General features: G+C 43.0%; 1 protein-coding gene across 1 annotated transcript in view; it reads left to right on the forward strand.

The window, feature by feature from the left end:
- The window catches only part of UNC5C (unc-5 homolog C (C. elegans)), a 157,559-nt gene that overhangs the window by 126,478 nt on the left and 12,740 nt on the right, over positions 1–18,341 (forward strand). The window contains exons 9-12 of the mRNA XM_009883065.1: positions 3,426–3,617; positions 4,885–5,229; positions 8,085–8,172; positions 17,348–17,516. Of these exons, the coding sequence (XP_009881367.1) occupies positions 3,426–3,617; positions 4,885–5,229; positions 8,085–8,172; positions 17,348–17,516 (794 nt within the window). The remainder of the gene's footprint in view (positions 1–3,425; positions 3,618–4,884; positions 5,230–8,084; positions 8,173–17,347; positions 17,517–18,341) is intronic.

Genomic DNA, 18,341 nt, shown 5'->3' on the forward strand with positions numbered 1-18,341 from the left:
GCCAAAGGAAATATTGGGCATAAGGCTATAGCTGAAATTTAGGTTGACTAAATGTGGGCTCAGCATTCATCTGGGGACTAAGTGGGGAGTAACTAGGGGACTGTAAATACATGCCCAGACTTGCTGAGAGTTCACTCAAGCCGGCAGAAGTTGCTTGCCTGACTTTTTATGGCCAATACCTGGAGTACACTAGTAGGAGTAGGAAGCAGTTATTACGAAAGATTGAGTATGTATGTTGAGAGTACATATAGGTGAACTTGCCTCAAAGAACCAAATAAATGAATGTAAGAACATAATATTTCTAAAAGCAATTGTAAGTCTGGAATCATTGCTGCGGAATAAAGTTTTAAATAGATATTACAGGCAATATAGTCTGTCCCATGGTGCCTCAGGAAAAACATCATCATGAAAAAGCAGCTCTTCTTGCTCTGGTATTTCAGTGAAGGCAGCATTTATGCAATAGTTAATGTCTGGAAACTTCAGGGGGAGGTATGCCTGCACCTGCAGTTGGGATAGACTATATCTTCATTAGCAAGCAGTGCAGCCAAGCAGGACGAGCTCTGTAGAGCACAACAGATGCCGAGCACCCAAACTCAGCATTGCTGGGAGCTGGGGATTACTACTCCAGTGCGCCTGTAATGTGGTCCTGTGCATTAGGCGTGCGGCAGGAGTGCATTTTCCAGATTCGTTTCACCTGCAGGGAGTCCGTGGCTGTGTGAGCTCCTCACAGTGAGATCCAAGGTGGGGGGGATGAAATTCCCTTCAAAAGCACTGAAGGGAAGGTGATGGAGGAGAGGTACCTTCTGTCTCACACCAACTCTAATCCCGTCCCTGACAGCGACTCCCCCTGCTTGCATTGGATTTGTCATTTACCTTTCCAGCAGGATGGGACTTGGAGCATTTCACTCATTTCCCGTGTGGATGGAACACAGCTGGGAGGTGCTTAGCGAGTTCACAGGACTCGTGTGGAAATAAGCAGCTCCAGTGTGCTGTGCTGTAGGAACTGCAGAAAGAAAAGACAAAGGAAACAATCCCTCTTATTTATCCGTTCTGAAATACAGCTGTAAATTGTGTTATGATTTTGTCGATATACGGTGCTTGCAAAGATTTCAAATAAATAATGTTATGACCCCAGAGGCCTTATTGATTTTGTAGTAATTTCGAAGAAAAGCCACTCAGTTTCCCGTTTGCTGACAAATTCTTTGCTCCCTGAGGAATTCCTATTGAACACGTATTAAAAACAGGATAAAATAATTCCGGGGAAACAGAGAGAGAGGGCTTTGTGCATGGACTCTGCTCAGCAAATGGGTATTTAACCTCTGACCAGTGACAACAGGTCTGTTTTAGCTCTATTAGATCAACAGCAAGCGACTATAATTAAATAAAAAAAACTGTTTAGAGCCTCACCGAACATGTCCTGGGAATTAAAGCATATGGCAGGGATAGGGAAAAAAGACTTTCCATATGCTAATGACCCTTGATGTCTGAAATAAATTAGATCCATTAGAGTTTATGCTCAATAAAAGAAAGACTTTAAGCACTCCAAAGTTAGTGACTCGAGACCGATTTTGGCTTAGAAATTCAATCTGCCTGCTTATTAATTCTTAGTAAGGCTCTGGAGGAGACAGGGGATGCAAAATCATAATTCTGTGCTGTATCAGAATTTTAAAGTGCCATCACTTTCTTTTCCTTCTTTTTTTAATTAAACCATTTTTCATGCTTCCCTTTTTTGTTCTCCTCATTAATTTGATTTTGTTCGCTGTATCAAATTTTAAAGTGCCATCACTTTCTTTTCCTTCTTTTTTTAATTAAACCATTTTTCATGCTTCCCTTTTTTGTTCTCCTCATTAATTTGATTTTGTTCCCATTTTTGTTTAATTTCTTTCTTTTTAAGGTTTCATTTATCCTATTTCAACTGAACAGAGAACCCAGAATGAATATGGATTTTCTTGTAAGTTTAATGTTTGATTTTACATTCCTGGATGCTAATTTGATGCTGTTCCTTGGGTCAAGCTTTACTGTCGTGCCGGCTCTGTGTGACTAGGCAAAGAGGGACCTATTCGGCAGAGTAAGTGGCATGCTGCTTGCTTGACAGTCGCAGCGTTTCGCTGTCAGTGGGTTGACACAGAAGGATAACAGCCCTTACACACGAGGAAAATGGGAGACGATGCCACCTCAGAGACAGAAACTGGAGAGAATGAACCCTCGTCCCATTAAAACTTCCTTAGCAAACGGGAGAAATGTGGTGGAGGGGTAACTTTTCTTTGAGCTGGAACTCGGGAGATCTGCTTCCTGAACTGCTGAGGAAAAAAATGTGTTTCGAGGCTGGTACATTGAAGGTCTGATAGCTAGGAGCTTACGGAGATTGATCAGTCCCTTTCAGCATCTGCCAGCTCTCACCTCTGTGCTGGAGGGCAGCCTGGTTTAAATGGCTAGACATCAGGGAGCGAAAAAGTAAAATAAAAATTATTTCACATGTTTGAAACCAACAAAAATGGGGTACTAAAAAAGTCTGATTTGGTTTTGCACTTTCAGTTTTCGTTACTCTATCTCTAAAACCGGGATTCTTCACTGTATAGAAACACATCAGATTTTGGTCATATATTTAGACCTTTTGGAAAAAAAAGGTCTAGTCGATAATGATGCTAGAGATTAGCTTGGAATTAGTGCCCAAGATACAGTATAAGCAGCTAGTAGAAATATCATAGCCATTTTCTCACAAGACAGCTCTAATAAATCTGGGTTCCTTTTCGTAAATTACCCCATTATTTCTTGTGCTTGCTTCGACTTTTATCCAAATACAGACGTGTTAACGCCAGTGATGAGAATTCAGTGTTTGATTCTCTGCTATACTAGGTTATTTTTTTTAAAGGGAAATGGATGGAAGGGAAAAATGGCTTCATGCATTATAGTTCAAAAAAAGCAAAGTCAAAGATACATCCTGATGTTTCAGGTATTGCATAGAAAATGGACTTTTGGAGGGGGGTAACTTTTTTTTAAAATTATAAAACAAGGCTTCTGAAGTTTAAAAACCCACAACATTATTTTTTTGTTATCAGATGAACCACTAAATACCAATATTATGACACTATGTCACTAAAATGTCCTATTTTATTTCATAGGGTGAATTTGCTTCACGAGACTAAGTCTATAACATGTGTTGTGCTTCATAGTTCAAAGCCTGGGTACTAGATAGATGAACGAGCAGATAGGTAAAGAGTTAGAACACAAGTTACAGAGAAATAAAAGATATTTTTCCATCAGAAGGGCATAGACCTGTTATATAGCTTTGGAAATGGATTTTAAATTAACCTATAAAAAAGGTAGTAAATATCTGCAGGAAACGAGAATAATAAGAATGTGTTTTCTTGAAAGTTCCTTTGAGTAGTACCTTTCTTCAAGGTTCCTGGCCTCTCTCCCTCTAGCTGCTCCTGACTCGGATGATGTTGCCCTCTACGTCGGGATCGTCATAGCCGTGATCGTGTGCCTGGCTATTTCCGTGGTTGTGGCCCTGTTTGTGTATCGCAAGAACCACCGTGACTTTGAGTCAGATATTATCGACTCCTCGGCGCTAAATGGGGGATTTCAGCCCGTTAACATCAAGGCTGCAAGACAAGGTTAGTTGTCTTTTCACTCCATGTTGACCAATTCAGGGAGATGCTATAAGGTTATGGTCTCTTCGGCTGCATGACGGATATTCGCTGGATGCTTGTTGGCATTTCATAGAAGGGAGAAAGATTATATCCATTTGTTTCTGATGGTCAAGTGCTCAAAACCCACATTGGCGTTTTTCAGATGTGCTCAAGAGCATAAAGCAGAGGAATTTAACTTCTGAAGAGATAGCGTGAATGCGAGAGTGAAACACAGAGACATTTATGGAAATACAGCTCCAGCTCAAATTTAAATCAAAGGCAAAGCTCTGACAGAAACAACGGAGGCAGGATTCATCACGGGAGTGATATTACAGTACAGTAATTCTATCACATCTTCCTCCCCTTTGTTTCACTAATAGCCTTTTTTACTGTGCCCTGTCTTCACAGGCATAAATAATAGTTTAAGAAGTACTGTACTTTCAATAGACAACGTAGAAGAAGAAGTTGCAGTAGAACATCATTTAATAATAAGCATTTTTATCACTGGTGCCTAACAGCTTGATTATTTCCACACTTCATTTGCCAGAAAAAAACGCTCTAATGTTAGTTCTGGCTTTTTCAAGACCCATATTTAGGCCATACAGTTCCTCTTTTTTCCCAATATGTGTGCAAAGAGAATAAATCAAAGTAAGAGTTAAGATGACAAGAGAGCTGTCATGTGAAAGATTAGCAGAACTGTGATTTTCTTTGCTGGGGCTACTTTTAAAACAAATCTCCAAAAAGTGTGATGCAGGTACTAATCCCCCCACTGTGGGGAGTCGTGGGCACGATGACTTTATAGGTTTGTTCTGTCTTTTTTTTCAGGAATCCTATCATTAGGCAAATTAGATAAATTGGTTAATGATTCTCACTTAGCATTTAGGGAGGGGGTATTAGTTAATAAAACTAGATCTACTAAGTATGGAAAACATCTTACCCTGAAGCTAAGCATGTCATACTGGAAATCTGAGTGCAGCCTGGAAGAATAATCCTGGTGAAAAATCCTTAGAACAGAAACATGCTGTAATTGTGTATTATAATTAGATTCCATAGCAACTGGGGCAATACAAGCCCTGGGAGTTTGCTGGAGAAGTGCATAGAAAAGGAGACCAAGGTCAGTCTGCAAGGACCTTGCGCACCTTAACCTTTGGTGTGAAATGCAAAATTCAGAATGCAAACCTGAATCGTTTCCCAGGAGAAAGTCGTCAGAATAAAGAAGTAATACGGTTCTTCCTTGTCATCTCCAATACAGACCTCCTGGCGGTACCACCAGACCTCACTTCTGCTGCAGCCATGTACAGGGGTCCTGTTTACGCCTTGCATGACGTCTCTGATAAAATCCCAATGACAAATTCTCCGATCCTGGACCCACTGCCCAACCTGAAAATCAAGGTTTATAACACCTCGGGTGCAGTAACTCCCCAGGACGACCTCTCTGACTTCTCGTCCAAGCTGTCCCCGCAGATTACACAGTCTCTGCTGGAGAATGAGACCCTGAACGTGAAAAACCAGAGCCTTGCTCGGCAGACAGACCCATCGTGCACTGCATTTGGGACCTTCAACTCTTTAGGAGGTCACCTAGTAATTCCCAATTCAGGTAAGCGCAAGCCACGTTGGCTTAAAGGCTCAGTTGCTTTGGTTTTTTTTAAGTGGAATTAGCTTGCTTTTATGCAGGAAAAAGCAGGGTCACTCCTGGGACCTTTTCTTATCTACCTTTTCTTTGTTCGGAGCAAACAGATGGGTTCCCCCTCTCCCCTTCAGGTCTACCAAGGTACTTCAAATATTCTTTTCCCAAAGTCCTGGCCACCTTTTAAACAGAATATTGCAGGGCTCTTAGCCACTTTCTGAGACATGCGAGGCTTCAGAGCTTCCCTGTGTGAAGTGTGATTCAGCATTCTTGACCTCTTGCTTTCATGCAGCTCTAGAAAAGGGACTCCAAGCCAGAAAGCCTCAATCTTGTCATCACACATAAAAAGGACAAATTAATTAAAAAACAAATCGGTTATTCCACTTCCAATTCATTGCAGACTGTGTGGTATTGAAGTAGGACAGCAGAATACTAATTTTTGGAAGGCATTTTTCCTGCACACATTGCACACCCAAGTAAAATAAGGCCCAAGAGTGTGGGTTTTTTTCCATATTTCTATCCTCGTTACATGTATTGTTGGCTTCTTTTACAACTAGGAAAGAAATGGACTGAGCATTGAGTGCCTTTTGATGTAATTGCAAAGTGCTGCTCGGTCTTTCTCGTACGGTACGAGACCAGGCTGCAGGGCCACCTTCAAGCCACCCAGGCACCAGGAGGCAGTTTCAGAGCATCCAGGCAGGTCCTGGGCAGCCTTGGGAGAGCTCGACTCTCACAGCTGGATTTTTTAGGAAAGCCATACTGCTGTTTGGTTCCTAAACGAAGTCTTGATGTTCAGAGAAAGTTCAGCACCTAGACATTCCCATGGGTTTGCCATGCTAATGAAGAGCAACATTAACATCTAAAGTGCGGTCGAACAAATGCATAAAACACTGGATGTGGGGACTATGCAGACTACACAGTGGTCAGGAGCTCCCCTGCCTGGTTTCTCTGGAGCTCTGAGGACACGTAGGCCCACAGTGCACAGTTCATAACTACCTGACACGATGGCTCAAGGTTTCACAGCACTTCTGCCTTCCTCCTTTCTATTATGTGGTCAGCTCTCGGCCATTTTACAGCACAGTGCCCTGCCCGAGGAGATAGTGCCTACCCTTGTCTCCTGCTCCTTTGCTGGATCTTTTGTTTTTGTTGATGTTATGGAGAAAGCAAAACACCTAGGTGGCCCAGGACCTAGGTGGTTTGGTCCTTCCAGGACGCAGCCCCATGCTGCTCAGTAAGCAGCCAAAAGTGGTCGGTGAGCAGTAGCCCTCCTCTGTCTGAGCTACTGTGGAACAGCAGGCAAAACCAGCTATTAAATTTTAGAGCTTGAGAGAAGGCTGAAGTACTTAAAGAAATCTGGTGCTGACTGCTGAGCAATGTTGAAAATTCATGCTGTACAATCCTGGATTTCACATTTCTCTAAGTAGCAGCTGAAGGTAGATATTAATACTCAGGTTTCTTATGCCACAGCGTTGCATGTTGTCAGCAAAATCTATTAATCACATTTAGTTCACATATATTAATATAGATTTGTAAAGAAAAAATATGGTTATTTATTGCTGTAATCCCTTCAAAATGATTAAAGTGAGTTTTGTAAAATGTATCAATCTGTCTACCGCTACCATGTGTGCCTCCATGCTGCTTCTAGAAGCATGTGTATCCTTCTAGTAATATGATCAAAGCCCTTCATTTACACCATGCCTGCCCCGTTAGAGCTGAGAACATGCACAGGTGAGGTTGTAACAGGCTTGTAAAGAAACAAGCGTCAGAAGGTGTTGGTGGAAAATGCTTTCCTATCTCATCCCTCCCCTTCAAAGCCGGGTGTGGGACTGAGCCCCTGTACACCAACACATGGGAGGTCTCCAGCGTAACCAAAGCACGTATGCTGAAGAAAAGAGACGGGGCTGTGCAAGGTTTCTATAAATCCCCTCTTGTGCATATACATATATGCAAATCATCTGCCTGTAGGTTTGTTTTCAGCTATGTAGTAATAACTGTATTGAAATCCTTGCCACTGATTGCCAGCTAATCCACATCTGCAAAGACAGCTGGCTGAGACGTGTCCAGCAGAGTGAAATAGCTGGTTTGTGTGCCGTGTTTGTCGTGTAACGACAGGACATTTCTGAGATGGCAGTAATGTTAGAACAGTGTCTTGTAATCAAGCGTGCAGCTAATCACCACTGAAAGGGGCACCGAGCATATTTGCCCACATTTTTTTCAAGGTTGGATACCTGAATTTTGAGCCACTTTACAGGACTAGGCACATTGAAAATACCAAGAAGCCCAATTTCGTCTCCCTGGTAGTCTAATTAGAAGCTGAGTGCATTAAAAGATAGGGTGCCAGTTGCAGAAGCCGTCTTTCAGGAAACAACTAGTTCTTGTTGCTTCCTGGGACAGTGCTCGACTGCCTTTCTTTCCTGATTTTAATTAAGTAAGAATTGCCTAGGGAGAGATGTCCCGTTGCAGCTGTTGGAAATTTTAGCGAGAGTTGTTCGTTTTGCCATCATTTTACAAGGTAAGCAGCAGCGTAACCATCTGTCTGCTCTTTAAATAAAATAAAAGGGAAGAAAATCGTCTTCTCCACGCCTGTGTTTCAGTGCCAGTGCACGAGAGCATTAAGAACAGACCAGATGACCACTGGAGGCACCAGGGTTGCGGTAAATACTTTTTCTCGCGAATTGCTGAGGTCATGTAGAGCCTCCTGGTGAGGTCGAGTGAAAATCTGGCATTGCAGGCTTCATCTCCTGCCTCTCCTGTCACTACTCTGCGCAGGCCCGCTTCCCGCTTTTTTTCACCATTTTGCCTTTTGTGTCTTTTCTGTTCTGCAGGAGTAAGCTTGCTGATCCCAGCGGGGGCCGTTCCACAAGGAAGAGTCTATGAAATGTATGTGACAGTTCACAGGAAGGAGAACATGAGGTAAAAGACTGCCTTTATTGGCTCGTTCATTAACAGAGGGGGAAAATGTAGTAACTAAAGACCTGTGGTAATATGCTTATGCAAAGTCTACTGCCTTGAAGCTGTTTGCTGACTTGGAGCTGAATGTGAGCAAAGCCGAGGATAAACTTTGCCACAAAACCAGCTCAAGCTTTTGCTTTTCTAACCAAGAGTTGCACTCTGCAGCAAGCCCTCAGGCTGGGGGGATGCCGAATCATAGCCAGAAGTGAGGAAAATGTGCCAGCGTGAGTTTGGTGCAGCAAAGAAGGTGCGAGGTAACTTCTTAATAAAGAGCTGTGCTGCGGGAGTGGAGGGGGAAGGAGACAAAATCGGTGCAGCAGAGAGACAGGTACCCGAGCACCTGGCTTGGAAAATCTCCTCCTCTATTATAAGGAAGGTGAATTTTTATTTTACCCTTCATGGGCTTTGCTAGTCCATGCAGTGAAGAGGATGGAGCCAAAGTTTTTTGTGTCCTCCACCCCTCCTCACTCTAAGGTAGAAGTAAGCAAGGAGCTGTCTTGCTTAGCCCCAGGCACAGCACGCCGAGGGCCACCCAGAGCTCGTGTTGGGATGACCCCTGTTCTCACCTCTTATCTGCACGTGTGGCCAATTCATATTCTAGATCTTAATATCTACCAACTGATCAGGCAGCCTTGGTATAAAAAAAGAGTTTCCAAAAAACACCGATACCATTTGAAGCAGTTTAGGAAAACCTAATGAAGAGAAAGGTAAGATCTTAACCTGCGGAATGGACTCGTGTGCACAAAGGCTGAATGGCAAATGTGAATCTAAGCAATCATTACACGGTGCTTTGCCTCTTTCCCCTCCTCATAGCTAGATACATTTTTTGGCTCAGCCCCTTAATGGCTTTTATTATGTGCTAAGCCACAGCTGTTTATACACTGTGTGATATTGAACACTATTCTTTAGCTTGGTAGTCTTTCACCCATGCTAAAATAATCTGCTTAAAGAAAAAATAAGTAACCCCTCCACCCACCCTTTTGCATACATTATTCATCGCCTGCTCTTTGAAAATAGCTAATTGCAGCTACGGAAAAAGTGTCTCTGTTCATATCTAGTATTGATTCTATTCCTATTACTTTTGGCTGTCTTTTAAAGACACTTATAAACAGCATCGAAGAAGGACTCTTTCCTACAGAAGGAAAAAAAAAATAAAACCAGAGGGCATCCCCTGTTATTCAGCTTGCCTCCAAATCTCCCTTTTTAAAATATCAAATTCTTCTAAAAAAAATTTATTTCATTCTGAGGAGGAGCTATATGTGCAATTATTTTCTTTCCAGCCAGTTATGGAGGGAATCCCTGCCTCCTTATTCATGCAGCTGTGGACAACTAATGTCACATGCTAGTCTGATTTATTTTCTTCAAGGCTCATAAAGCCTCTTCTGCATGCTTTGTGCTAGTGTTACTCAGCAGGTCACACAGAGGATAGAAGGATAGGTTAACCTCTGGTGGGAAAAGCGTGCTCAGAGCTGTGATCTGCCAAACCGAGACAGTGTGCTGAAGTACGGCTGCCGAAGTGAAAGGAAAGGTGGGAATCCTCACTTGCAATGAAGACTTTGAGAAGTCATTTCTATGGAGAGGAGAGGAGAGAAGAGGAGAGGAGAGGAGAGGAGAGGAGAGGAGAGGAGAGGAGAGAGCGGGCTGCCTTGGCCGTTGGGGCAGCAGGGCTCATCCCATCGTGGTGGTAATCGCTTCCTGGGCACACAGACCCCAGCTGCTTATTTGATTTATGGCAGCTTTTCAGCCCGCCTCTTCATACTCGTGGAAACCAACCACTTCCAGGACATTTAAAAAGGAGCTCATCAGGTGTTTTTTAGATCACTCAGAACCAAATAGTCACTGGAAGGGGCTTAAACACTGCAGGACTGTAACATCCTCCCCTGTTACCTGCTCCCTTTCCCCAGGTGCCCAGGAGCAGAAGGGGTTGGTTGGCACCCCACACACAGCTGTAATGGTCTCCTGCTGCAGGACTGCGTTACCAGACACTTCACTTTCTGTAGCAGAGCTGCAGCTCCGTCAAAGCCTCTCTTTTCTGACTGCATGGGCCACAGATGTTGCTTCTCATAACTGGAGTCATATGGGTACCACAAGTTTGTGTGCAGCGTAATTATTTTTTAAATCCATGGCTGCACTCTTACAGCACTCCAGCAGAGAGTGGTAGTCCACAGTAAGGACTAGCTGCAGACATTTGCTTTTGTGGCCAAGCGGTAACTGCAGTGTGTTTAATAAACCCTGGGAGACCCTATATTTATTTTCATGTGTACCGTGTAAGTGTGTATGGGTTGAAAAGTCCTGTCGTGTGTTGATGTAGTTTGGAAGGGGACATATAGGAAACCATAAAATGGGTGTTATAATCAGAAATAAAGGCAGGCTCTTTTTCTTGGTATACAGCCACCACTGAGGGAAGAATGCGGTCCCCATAGCACTACCCTAAACAGAACCAGTGCAGCAACACAGAGGCTCACCATCACAGCTCACATATTTCCAGCAACTTAAGATTTAGCTCACATTTTGTTTGTAGAATTATGAAACTACTTCTGAACAGTCAGCTGAAACAGGAAATCTGTTATCCCTCCTATAATTCCTGCAAATTTCCCTTTTCTTTTCCTTCCTTTGTTTTCCTAATACATTACCCCAGTTAGTCTCTGAAACCTGTAGTACAGAAAACTGAGAGACTTCACAACCCAGTAATATCACTCTTTGTGTTGCCTTGCAGATTGGTTAAGAGAGCTTTCCAAGACACACTATTTATGCCATTTCATAGCCATCAAAGCATGCGAGAGCAGGAGGGTCACCCTAAAAGCATTATCTTTCTGCAGTGAATTGGGGTTCTGATGGCTTGCAATAAACACCACTTGGAGGCAGTTGTTTTCTCTAAGTGTGTTAGCGTGCTTGTGGCACAGCAGGTTTTCTCTTTTCCTAAACTAATATTCCAGCAGGCTGGTTTTCCTGCTTCTGCACTGCAAGCTCATCCTCATTCTGCCTGTCACTGGGGGCAGGATGGATGGCAAGTAGCTACCAGGCTCTGATCCTTGGCTGGCGTGTTGACCTCGTGGTGAGCTCCATGTGCTTTATGAAGTGGCTCCAGTGAGGAAAAGGATATCGATGTATGTAATGCATGTGTGTGTTTGTACACGGTATGTGTGTGTGTGTGTGTGTATATATCGAGAGAGAGAGAGAGATAAAACTGAAAAAATGACAAGCCTACAAGAGTATTTTACAACTCTCAAACAGGTTTCTGTCTTGAAGCTCATTGGCTTTTTCAGTGGTGATCAGGTGCTCTCTCTCCCTCTCAGCCTGGGGAAGTATCACCGACTTTAAGATTTGCAAGCAGGTGTGCCTTCTTGAGTTGTGGTTTCACCTATAAAATAAACACATTGTTGGGGCCAGTACCTGGCAAGAGCCTGTTCCCATGAGCACCTGTGAGAGCCTAGGTCTTAGACAACTAAGGATTAAATAACATGAGTATAAACCTCCAACCTTCAGGATTTTCTTGACTGCCTCAGGTTATAAAACAAATTTAGCTGTGAGCTAAATTAGTGGAGCTGTGCGCTTCCTTTGGAAACATCTGGCGCTGGTCAGTGCTAGACGAGGTCTGGTCCTTGATGGACCACTGGTTTGATCTCGTATGGCAGTTCCTGTGTTCCTGCGTGAACCCCTGCCGAGCGTGCACAGCTTTAGGTGGAGCCATTCTTGCATACTCTAATCAGAGGCAAGAGCTGCACTAAATATGGCACAGTGAAGGACACTCCTGTATAATCCATCACACAGGAGGTGATGCAAATGAGAGTGGATGTCGCCATGCCCATGAAATGTGACAACCATGAAAAACGGAGCAAGCAGTGCTCCTGAAGATCTTGATAGAAGACACATATAAATTGTGCAACTTACAAATTAGCTACCTTAAAAGAGAGAATAGTTGGGTGAGCCTTGTCAGGCTTTGGATCAGTGGCTTCACTGTTATGTATAGACTTTATATTAAAGTCACGCAGCTGACCAATGAGTTTGATCCAAGGAGCAATGTTGCATTTTTCTCCAGTGAACTCTAAGCTTAGTGATGTGAAATAAAAGAAACTGAAGTCTTCCACATCTCATTTCTCCATCTTCCTGCTGTATCTCCGTTGCGTAAACAAATTTACTTTGCAACTGCAGAAGACAATTTCATGAAGTGTCAGTCATTATAATTGAAAATTCAAAATAAAAAAGACAAAAGCATGAGTAAAAGGGTAGGAAAACTTTTCAGATAATTTTCCTTCTAAAGATGGACTAGCAGGAGAACCAGGGTCAGTTAAGAATGTTGTTTGAAACTTAAGAAGGAACGCATATTAAAAATAAAGCCCCAGCAATGAAAGGAGAAATAAAATGTCTTCCCTCTGACTCTTCGGCTAAGCTGTGTAGAAGGGTTGCCATCTGTTGCTGTGAGTTGGCCCTTCCTCTCTCCCTGCTTCGTCCTGTGCTTCCTGAGCTGCTGTGATTGCCTGTAACATCTACGCACGGTGCCAGGGAGCACAATGCAGGCCCACTGAGGAGCAGAGATTTCTCTAGTTGTGCTCACATCTGCTGTCTGACAGCTACCTTAATGAATATGGTCTGGCTTATTACAAGGAGACGGTTTCGAATGAGTAATCCCATTAGAAACACAAATTTGATTGTGAAGGGACCAGATATAGCGAATAAAAGTTTGTTTGCTTTTAAATAAAAGGTGACTGTTCTTGATAAGCGGTGTGGGATGGGACAACATCTAAAAATATCCGAAGACCTTTCAGTTACTGTTAGTGCCTTTTAATAGCAACGCTGAACAGGTGATTGAATTTTAGTCTCAGTCAGATCTTTGTAAAACAAAACCATCTCTTTTGCCGTCAGTGAAGTGACTTCAGAGTCATACTAGCACAGCTGAATGCCCAGTCCCATCTAATAAGTTGTCCCAAGACAATTGCAAGCCTAAAGTGAAGCACATGTGGTTTGGGGTTCTTTTTTGGATAACAGCCTAAAAGTAGGTTCTGCCCCACAGTTTTGAAGATGTCTGCTCAAAGATCTTTCTGCATGAGAGGAGATAAGCCCCTTGCTCTATACGCTACCCTGTCTCTGTGCTAAATCTCCTGCCATCTATAACACAGGAGTCGCAATACTTGATTACAACAGGCACTTGTCCCAGCCAGGATCCTGGCTTTGCTGGTGCTGCATCACCTGCTCCAGGAGAAGGTAGAAAACTGCTCGTAATGAATGACTACACAATAACCTGTCTTCAGGGGAATTTGTTGTTTACTAATCCCATCAATTAGTGTTGGGTTTATGCCTTGAAGCAGAAAGATTAATATCTCTTGTATAATATATCTTGTCTACTGCATCTGTTTCTGTTCTCATTAGCTTATAGTAAGGCATAATCCTTTTGTTTTAAAATGGAAATTAGAAACAGTGAGAAACAAGAAAAGATCTGTCAAGAGATTTTTGTTCCTTTTTCCTGTCAGTTGTCATAGGGTACCTCTCTGCTGTATGTGCCGTCGCATAGTTTAACCTCATTCCTCCGGGTTTCAGGTGTTTATTTTCGAGATCTTGCTGCGGTCCCTAAACACCCTGCTACCTGCAGTCACGTTAGAGCTGGATAGGAAAGGGAATATCACCTCAGCGTGCTCTGACATGCCTTGTCCCATACAGCCCCAGAAATCAGATTTGCTTTTTACCGCTGTGTCACATAACAAGTTGACGCCTGCTGTGTTGCAGTAAGCTCACCGGAGATCTTTTTTTCACTTTTACTGCTTTTCTTTGCTACTAAATAACTATGTTTGGAACTTGTTTTGCTCTGGAAGTGTGAGCTGCTGTAAAATTAATAGGATTCTATTTCCTACGCATATTTTTACCCTCTCTGGATCTTTTGCATTATTTTCTGGCTCTCATTGTTACTCGCAATAATTCCCTATTTACTGTTATCTGTAAATTTAATGATTGTGTTGCTATTTACGTTGCCTTCTACATTGTGAGTAGAAACCCTGACCTCACAGTAGTCAGGGAGAGGTTCAGCATTGACTTCAATAGAGCTGGGATTTCACCTATTCAATGACACTGACCCTTGTTTCACACCACTTGAGAACTTCTCTGCAACTCATTATATCTCAATTTTCAACGGCTTAAAGTAGTGAGGTCACTTGCAGCCTCCAAACTGGTGGAGAGCTGAGGTGGGTCAGCATCTGCACAAGGTGGGTGGTGGAGGAGAGTCATTGGGACCAGCAGTGTTCCATGACTTTGTGGTGCCAGACTCAGAGGTGTGTCTGGTTGGCAGTTGAGGACTGCAAAGTCAACCACCCTCACAGTTGGCCCCTTTTTCTGCTCTTCACTTATCAGAGGGTCCTGTATCATAAACGTCCAGATCACGAGCATGTGTGGCTCATCCACTTGGCAATAAATCTCGTAAGTCGGGTGACAAAGATGCTGTTTACCAACCTGGGGAAAAAATACTAAGCCTTTCTATTTTTTGCAAGTCCTTTGCATGCTTGTTTCCGCTTCCCATCTCACTTGCTGACTGCGCATTCTGGAGCGCCTCCCGACTTCATGTTCTGCATCATTTTTTATCCTTGTGCTAATTGGACATAAAATGTTGCAGCGCAGAATCATGCCCTCCATCAGAGTCCTAAAACCTAACAGCTAACAAAATTTTGTCACGGAGCAGTGACTAAACTTAATTTTACTTTGAGACAACTTTAGGCTGTATGATTTATCAGTACCATATTATTTTAACGACCTTTTGGCTTTTTTTAACCGCATGCATCAGTGCTCAGATTCTTGTTGATTTTAACTCATTTTTCACCTAAAAGACACTGGATGAATATTTTTATGGCAATCATGATATATTCCCTCCTATATTCTTTTTGACTGCTGGTTTTGTAATTCGGTCCAAAAACTATGATAACTTGTATTTTTTTTCCTTCCTTCCTTCTTCATGGGTCAGTAGTCTTTTAGATGAAGTTAGGTTAACCAGATGATTAAGCCTATAGCTTGTCATATCTATAGCTTTCCAGACAAATATTGTAATTTTGAAAGGTCTTTCTCATAAGATGTCATTTTTTTTTGAAATTTCTTGAATTAGACTGTAGGAGAGTGTTCAAATATACATTAATGCACAAGATAGATGACCATTAAAAACAGCCATCACATTGTGAGTGTTTTTTAAGCTTCTTGGTGCTTCTTATGAAAAAAAAAATGAAGTAAATGAGTCTGAAAAAGAAGCAACATTTTAGTCAAAAACTGCCCAATGATTTATGCAGTTCAGTCTTGTGACAGAGTGATCCCTGATCATCTTAATCTGAATCCAGAGATCCCTGCAGCGTGCAAGGGGAGCTGGACTAGGTACTCTATCTGCTAGTGTTTCCTTTCTTTTGTGTACTGTTTGTTAGGCTAAAATAGCTGACATAATACATGATAGATGTCCAGATTGTTTCGGTTTACATCTTTTCTGAAAGGCAGCTATCGCAGCTGTTTATTTCTAGTCCACGGCTTTTCAGAAACAATTGTTAAGTCATTTAGTAAACTCATCAGTTAATTTCCACAGATGCATATCATCTGGATTTACTGATTTGCATAGATTTAAATTTTTCCATACCAGACCTTTTTTTTTCCTCAAATGTTATAGAAACCTCCCACAACATTTGTAGCAACAAGAGACACTTTTCAAAAGTGCCTTCATCCCACTTTGAAAAAGGATTTCTCAAAAGTTTGTCTTTCATTTTCTGTGGGATTAATGGATTATACAGGGAGAATTAAGGTGGGTAAAATTAGGATATGCCTGTGGACATATCTTTTCAATAGCCAGAATAGGTGCAATAAATTGGATATCAAAACAGGTTCTGTCCTGATTTGGCCTTGAAAATGTTATCTAAGATTACAGGTACTTTTTTTGCTCTTTCTTTTGGTAAAGGCAAAGACTTGCAGAAATAATCAGGATCTAATTTTGCCTCAACTAATTCCACTAAGACCAATACAGATATAAATACAAGTGTTTGTAAATGCAATGTGGGATTGAGCCCTTAGTCAGAGCAGAAGACGGGAGGTCCTATGGGCAGATCTGGAGTTTGAGCGCAGATCACATTGAACACTTTTAATCTCCTGCTTGCTGGTTTCTGGATCATGAATTTGTCCTCTGTATTATTTAGGGAGGCAGTTGATGAGGCACATTCGGCTGTATTTGTCATACACCAGATGTCGGGATAGTTAAAGTCAGTCATGCTTCCTCTGATTTTAAGCTCCTCAGCAGTTGGTCTGGCATAGTTTACACATGCGCACACATGCACACGCATGCCCCCACACACACACAGACTTGTTTACAGACTCCTGTGTATGCGATGTATCCTATATATTTATATGATTTCCCATTCCTAGTGACTAGCCACAGGCGTGCTGGACAATACTTGTGTTTTTAACTGAAGAGCTCCGGGTTATCACTAGAAATTTCAGGCTTTGTGAGTGTGTTTTGCCCTCTGAGCTATTCCTTTACCATCCCTTCGCCTTTTCTCCCCCACCGCCAGTGGCACCTGCTCCCCGCAGGTGTATTTGCAAAAGCCATTTTAGTAGATCTGAATGCCTTTTAAGTAAAATGGAGTATCAGTGGGTTTGGTGATGGCTCCGAACCAAACTGCACGTCTCGGATGTGCTGTATACCACTTACAAGGCTTCAGACGTGCTCATCAGTTCATTCCCTTCCTTTGTTCTTCAATTTTCTCTGTCCAGACAGTAAATAATTCTCACACATGGTGCGTACAAGAGCCACTGCTCATTTTCATATGCTGCTAAACAACTGCCAAATGCAGCAGTGGCCGCATTTCGGCAGTGGGTGAAATGAAGCCTCTGCATATGGTCTGCAAGGATTCTTAAGAGTGGGGACTGCCCAGCAAGTGTGGTCTATAATTTGCTGCCACCCAAACCTGCATTTGACAAATGAGTGATATTTGGCAAAAAAAAACCCAAACATTTGTGGATTTGGGAAAAGAAAAAAAAAACCAAAACAAAACAAACCCACCCATTCTTTGCTTGCACAATCTTTTTATTTTAAGAGAATGATTATTTTTTTTTTTTTTTTATACCTGAATGTACCTTTTTGCCTTTTTCCAACTCACTTAACCTACCCATCTTTCTGTCCCGTTGTCAGGCCGCCTGTAGAAGACAGCCAAACCCTGCTGACGCCAGTGGTGAGCTGCGGCCCGCCGGGAGCCCTGCTAACGCGACCCGTCATTTTAACCATGCACCACTGCGCAGAACCGAACACGGAGGACTGGCAGATCCAGCTGAAGCACCAGGCTGCCCAGGGACCGTGGGAGGTGAGGCTCCGGAGCTCCAGCCTGCGCGCTGACTTGCGTGCGGGGCTCTCTGCTAATCCTTCAGCTGCCTTTCCGAACCAGGATGCCTGGATCTCAGGTTTTCCGTGTGAGATGCACGGCTGCTGCAGGCAGACAGGAGGCCAGCAGGTATCCCAGTGCCTATACAGAGGTGCTGTCTTGGGCCAGTTTGGTGCCTCCTGGTTCTGGCTATTTTCCATGAAATAGCCTTCATCGCAGGATTTTGACCCTTGAGCTTTTGGTCATGGCAGGATAATGTGCCGAAGTCATGGGGAGAGAAGGAAAAGTAAAGGCAAAATAAAAAACAGTGGCTGAAAATAATTACTGACTCAGATCTAGAAGTGAAAAAAGGTTTTTTACGGACTAGTTTGAACTTCCCTGGTTTATAGTCTGTTTTCAAGAAAGTGAAAATAACTACGAATTGACTCCTGCTTCAGCATCAAGACATTGGCCGGGTTAATAAAATTTATGGGCCTTACTTTTCTTTTCTTTTTCCTTCCTAACGTGTTGGTGGAGCATCACTTTGATTCAGTTTGTGTAGCCGGGATCCAACTCTGCACCCCGTTAACCCGGGAGCTGCACAAGCCTTGCTGGGCAGTGCAGGCTTGGCCGCAGCCTGGGGTGGGTCCTTGCTAGTAGTGCAGCAGGAGGATGTCCTGGGGCAGGCTGGCAGGAGGATCTTCCACTGTAACTGGAGCATAAAGTGCTTTCAGCAAGGCTGGGCCGTCCTGGCAGAGCCTTCCTCTCTAGCTCTGTGCTCCTAGGTACCTGCTGCCGCCAGTTTGGTCTCACATAATTAGTTTGGCA

The sequence above is a fragment of the Charadrius vociferus genome, unplaced genomic scaffold, assembly GCF_000708025.1.
Source record: "Charadrius vociferus isolate BGI_N301 unplaced genomic scaffold, ASM70802v2 scaffold410, whole genome shotgun sequence".
Lineage (NCBI taxonomy): Eukaryota > Metazoa > Chordata > Aves > Charadriiformes > Charadriidae > Charadrius > Charadrius vociferus.